This window comes from Serinus canaria, chromosome 8 (assembly GCF_022539315.1).
Source record: "Serinus canaria isolate serCan28SL12 chromosome 8, serCan2020, whole genome shotgun sequence".
Classification (NCBI taxonomy): Eukaryota; Metazoa; Chordata; class Aves; order Passeriformes; family Fringillidae; genus Serinus; species Serinus canaria.
Genome location: NC_066322.1, coordinates 28,804,932 through 28,810,929, shown reverse-complemented (window position 1 = coordinate 28,810,929; position 5,998 = coordinate 28,804,932). Strand labels below are relative to the sequence as shown.

The 5,998-nt window shown below is 49.2% G+C and overlaps 1 protein-coding gene across 1 annotated transcript; it reads left to right on the top strand.

Annotated features, from left to right (window-relative positions):
• The first annotated feature begins 1,570 nt into the window (after window positions 1-1,570).
• On the top strand, window positions 1,571-4,760 carry ZNF648 (zinc finger protein 648). Its single transcript, XM_050977455.1, has 4 exons — window positions 1,571-1,662; window positions 1,810-1,950; window positions 2,080-2,208; window positions 2,894-4,760. Exon 4 carries the CDS (start codon window positions 3,003-3,005, stop codon window positions 4,155-4,157), a length of 1,155 nt encoding a protein of 384 aa, XP_050833412.1. The 5' UTR covers window positions 1,571-1,662; window positions 1,810-1,950; window positions 2,080-2,208; window positions 2,894-3,002; the 3' UTR covers window positions 4,158-4,760.
• The last annotated feature ends 1,238 nt before the right edge of the window (window positions 4,761-5,998 follow it).

The window sequence follows — 5,998 nt, the reverse complement described above, 5'->3', positions numbered from 1 at the left end:
TTCCCCTAGTTTGGGAAAGCTGGAATGACAGTTCTTCCCCTGCAAGGTTTGCTATTCCAAGCAGAGTGTGGGGTCCTCATGGATTCAAGGACTGTCATTAAAGGATTGTTGCAAACTTATTTTTGAAGTGCCTCATCTGAAGGAATTGAACTGCCACTTATTCTGCTCTCAGAAGGAACTTGCTTTTCCTGAGAGTAGGAAGGAGTAGGTACATTTCTCTTCCTCACCCTCAACTCCCAGCAGAGCAGTTTCTGGTTTCATGTCTATTTTTAGCAAGATCTGTGCAGTCACAAAAATAATACAGAGCTTGGAGCATTCTTCTGTACCATATCTGCATGCTGGCAATGTACACTCTTGTTCATTTGTCATTTCAGTTCTGTATTTGCTGCTAATTTGTGGAGCCCATTTCCCAAAGCTGGAGGAGTTTTGCTAGGAAAAGGCAGTGCAAAGCTGGGTTTGCTCGGGGTTTTTTTCCCAGAGCTGGGTTTAGAGCTGGAGCAATCTCCATGAGATTACACAGAGATGTTGGAGAGTGGTTTCAGCTGCGGACCACGACCCTGCTGTGGCTTTGGCAAAGGCAGGTGGGACGGTTGGGCAAAGGAGTTCTCAAGGAACTGGTGCCACTGTGAAAGGCCCTGGTGAGGCATCACTGAAGATGCTGTATGTCCTTTTGGGTGCAAAGACTTTTCTAGTAGGAAGTGGGACACAATCCTGGGAAGTGGATGGATCCCTCCTGACAGGAGCAGAGCCCCTTTCTTCTGACAAAGCAGGACCTAAGAGGGAATCAATCCCTTCCACACTCCTGCAAGAAGATGGATGCACAGTTATTGCCATGGTGGGGGGCACAGGGAACACTCCATGAATTGCTGTGAGCTGGAGCTGAGGGACAGGAAGGGCACTGAACCTCTTGGGGAGAGTCCAGAGGAGGGCACCAAGGTGATCAGAGGATGGAACACCTCTGCTCTGAGGAAAGGCCAAGAGAACTGAGAGTGTTCAGCTTTTGGGATGACCTAATTGTGGCCTTGCAGTACCCCAAGGGAGCCTACAAGAAAGATGGGGCAAGACTATTTGCAAGAGTTGGGGTGACAGGACAAGGGAGAATGGCTTCAAATTGAAAGAGAGCAGGTTTAGATTAAATATTGGGGGTATTTTTTTCCCTGTGAGGGTGGTGAGGCCCTGGCACAGGCTGCCCAGAGAAGCTGGGGCTGCCCCTGGATCCCTGGAAGTGTTCAAGGCCAGGCTGGATGGGGCTTGGAGCAACCTGGTCTACAGGAAGGTGTCCCTGACCATGGAAGGGGGCTGGAACGAGACGACATTCGAGGTCCCTTCCAAGCCATACCATTCCATGAATCCATGAACAGGCTCCTGGAGCGCCGGGATCCCCCGAGCCGGGGCGGTGGGAAGGGCCCGGCCGCGGAGCCGGGCGGGGAGCGCTAACCGGGGAGGGGACGCGGTGACCGGGAAGGGGACGCAGTGGCCGGGGAGGGGACGCGGTGGCCGGGGAGGGGACGCAGTGTCCGGTCCCGCCCCGCTGCTGGCAGCTCCAGCACGGCCGAGCCGCCAGTGCGCCGGTGCCGCTGCCGCGGGCTCCGCGCCGGCGCGGGGGATGCGCGGGGATGCTCGGAGGATGCTCGGGGCCGTACCGGGACCCGCAGCGCACAGGTAGGGCCGGGGAACAGGGAACGGGCACCCGGGAAAAGTTGGGGGGGTTGTGTTGCCTGGAAAAAAAAAAAAAAAAAAAAATCTTCTTTTTTAATATATATACATATGTATGTGTATGTATTTATTGTTGATATTATTGGTTTTTAGCCCACGCCGTGATTTCCACACGCCCCTTCTGCAGGAAATGGGTAGCCGTGGTATGGAATTTTCTTAAGCCCAGCAGCGCCAGCATCCTTTGGAAAGTTCTCCCGCCCCAAAGGCATCGGCAGCTGAGCTGGAGGGCAGGAGGTGAGGAATACTCCTGTTAGCAGCTCCTTATTAAATTGTCAGGAATGGCTGGAGTGGGGGTGAGTCGAGCCACGCTGTTCCAGGCAGTGACTAATGAGGACTAATCCAGACTGTTTTCTATGTCTCCAGCAGAAGAAAGCGTGGCTTGTGCTGCTGATGGAGCCAGCCTTTCTGGAATGTGAATAAGAGCTTTCACTTAATGCACATCGCTGTACTGCCTTGATCGCTGCACTTGATAAGCCTGCTGAAACTAAATAGGCAAGTTTTACATTGATGTACACGTGGAAATACAGAAATATTTATGCTTTTGCATCTATGTGTTCATTAATATGTATGCTTCTATTCAGATGTCTTACCCCACCTTGAAGGGATTTTACAGAAATGATGGAGAGCAACATTTTACACAGACAGAACAAAGGGAAACACTTTTAAACTAAAAGAGAAGAGATTTAGATTAGTTATTAGGAAGAAATTCTGTACTGTGAAGGTGGTGAGGACTTGGCACAGGGTGCCAGTGAAGCTGTGGCTGGCACATCCCTGGAAGTGTTTAAGGCCAGTTTGGATGGGGCTCAGAGCAATCTGGTCTAGTGAAAGGTGTCCTGCCCATGGCAGGGGGTTGGAACAAGACAGTATTTCAGGTCCTTGCCAACCCAAACCATTCTGGGATTCTGTAATTTCTCATCTTTAGGAAAATTTAAAATTGGAATTATCAATTTATATTTGGTAGTGAAGGCTGGCTGATGACAGTGGATTTAACTTTATTGAACATTGTTTGCGTTTCATGTGCTAAATGTGTATTTTCTACATATCTAATAGTAGATGATTCTGTTTCTTCTGCATATCTAATTGTTTGTCCCATTCTTTGAATCAGAAAAATACCTTCACTGTTCTAAATTTATAATATCAGAAGAATAACTGATGAAAGAGGTGTTTTATTTTCTAGGGAAGACTGTCAGAAGAGCTGAGAATGGACTTACCATGAAGGACACAAAGTTCTGGGTGATGATGAGCTAGAGTTTTAACTTAGAAGAACACAGTGTTTGCATCACAGGATGGATGTGAGTGAGAATAACATTTGTGACACAGGGGGGGAGCATTCAAATTATCCCAGAAAGGCCACAAAGCAGGTGGGCCACAGCTGTAGGCCACAGAAGGAGGTGGACATGAATTACTCCTGCAGTCCTCCTGGAAACTCTGCTGGACCTGCAGGAAAGCAAGAGCTTCCTGCAGACCTGCGGTGTGGAGACAAAGAAACCTGTGACACCTACTGCCAGAAACAGGGTGAGAACCCAGCTGGGGAGTTTCCTCCCTCCAGCACCAGCTTCCACCTGCAGAGAGAAGATGAGGATTTAGGTCACCATTCCTCTGAGCACACCAGGAAACCACGGATGATAACTAAACTCCGTGAGGACAACGGAAGCGCTGCTCTCGGAGATGCGCTTAGTGAGGAGCTGGAGCCCATCCCCGAAGAAGCTCTGCCCTATCGATGCAAGAAGTGTGGCTCCTCCTTCCGTGGCGTGAGCGAGCTGCAGGAGCACAGGCGAGCTCACCTGCTGGAGAACTCCTACCGCTGTCCCATCTGCACCAAAGGCTTCTCCCGCGCCGCCAACCTGCGCATGCACAAGCTCATCCACTCCAGCGAGCGGCCGCACAAGTGCCCCGAGTGTGACAAGGGCTTCATCCGCACGGCCGATGTCTGGAGGCACCTGCGCAACGTGCACAAGATCGAGCGCTCCATGGTGATCCTGGCCAACAGCACGGCCAGGAACCCCTGGTCCGTGGTGCACCACAGCCAGCAGCACAATGCTGAGTGCCCGGATCAGGCTTGTCCAGCAAACCCAAAATCTCAGGAGGACGACTTCAAACCTTATGCCTGCCCAACGTGCGGTAAAGGTTTCGATAAGCCCAACCTGCTGTCCAAGCACAAGGTGATCCACCGGGAGGACAAGCCCTACAAGTGTCAGGAGTGTGGCATGGCGTTTGTGCAGCTGCTCAGGCTCAAGAGACACCAGCAGACTCACTCTGGGGCACGGCCCTTCTACTGCGAGGAGTGTGGAGGGACCTTCACCCGGCTGGCATCACTGCAGCGCCATCACCGCATCCACACCGGAGAGAAGCCCTACTCCTGTAATTTCTGTGGGCATTCCTTCACTGAGTCAGGGACCCTACGGAGGCACGAGCGCACACACAAGTTGGACAAACCTTAATTTGGGGTCTCTGTGGTTGCTTTGTACCTGAATGAGGTCTGCTCGGCTGGGCTGGAAAAGCACCCTGTGGTGTGTGCTCTGCCCAGTCCAGACCCACTGCCCAGCAGTGGCTGCTGCAGCAATGCTGCATCACAGGGAGCTCTGGAACTTGTACTGGGAAGGATTGCACTGCCTGGCTTTAAACTGCTTTGTATGAGAAAATAACCTAATTACCCCTGAGTAATGAAATGGGAGACTTGAGGAGACTGAAACCACTCACATGTGCTGCTCTGTCTCTGTTTGCTGGGCTGGTGATGCATCCGCTCCAGCTTTGTGCAGGATCTGTGAGCAGAGACTGGGAGAATTCACTGGATAAACTGGCCCTGCCCTCATGAGTGTGATGGCTCTTTGACACTGGGTTTGGAGACCTGTTAACTCACTAAGTTAGAACACTCCAGAGTTGTCCCTCTATCCCTTCTTTCCTTGTATTTTGCTGAGGTTTTCTTTCAGTTTCACTTCTTTTTATTTGGAGGGGAAAGTATCATGTTGGTTATTAAAAAAAAAACAAAAACAAACTCCACTTACAAACCAGTTCCTTAATAAACACAACAGTTACCAGCTGTATTTCAGAATGTTTCTATACTTTATGCACTTTTGAGTGATGGGTTAATAATGGGGAAAGCTTTATTTTGGCTATGGTGGTGCATGCCTGCTCTTGGGGTGACACTTGTGTCTCTGATGGAAACATGCACACTAAATCTAACCAGTTGAGTATTGTGGAAGGAAATATTTGAGAACACAAAATTCAAAGAGCAAAAGACCAAACTGAAGCCACTTCTGCTACTCATTGCACAGGAACCTTCTTCATTTAAATATTTTCACACCTAGGGAAGCTTCCTATAACAAAAGCAAGTTCTGTGGTGTGTCCAAGCACTGCCCAAAGTGTCTGTTAGATTCTTCACTTTGATTTAGATTAAAATGGTTAGTGAAGAAAAATTTCCTTAGGAATTAGCCTGGCAGACTTGGGCAGGTGTTGACCTCCAAGGCTGTAACTGCCAAGAGGTGTGTAATGCCTCAGTGTCAACAATGGGGCTTTAACTTTGGAACTTAATAATGACTTAAAATCTGCTCTTAACCACTGTGGTAGAAGCATCCAGTTTGTCCTGAAGTTGCAGCCTGAATTTCTTTTCCATGTCAGAAAGTTTTGCTTCTTTGCTTCCTTTTTCCTTACCAGCTGCCATGTTTCATTAATTTCTTTCTAGGGCTTTCTGCCTTTTGAGTGGAAGGTTGTGCAGTAGAATGAAGGTAAAGCTCCAGGGTAATGTACCTTTGCATTTATTACCAGGTTATTTAATATAAAGTACTGATTGTGCCATTTGTTTCCATATGTCATAGAATAAAAAGGGACGTTGGCAGCTCAGCACCTCCCACCTCAGTGCAGCAGCTGAGCAGGTGTCACACAGCAGGTCCTGTTGTGTACCATGTCAGGTTCTTGGCTCAGATCAAGATCTACCACAGTTCACAGCAAAACTTTAGCTTGAATTTAAATGGGAGACTAATTGGTGTCACTAATGGATCATTTCCACTTCGTTCCTCAAAGAAATCTCCAGATAAGGGAAGGCTGTGCATCCTGCCCCTGAGGGATGTGTTCTGTGTGTGTTTGTAATTCTGGGATGGCTGGGCCCTGAGTGAGAATTCTTCAAACTCCCCTCTGCAGGAAGCTCCAGTTCGGTTTTAGGTTTGCAAAGGCCTTTGATGGGGCCCCTTAGCAATGACTCAGTATTATCTGAAGGCTGTGCAACCTCTCAGAGAGGAAAGATCTTTGCATGAAAAGAATCCTGGCTGGCTGTGGGTGAGTGATC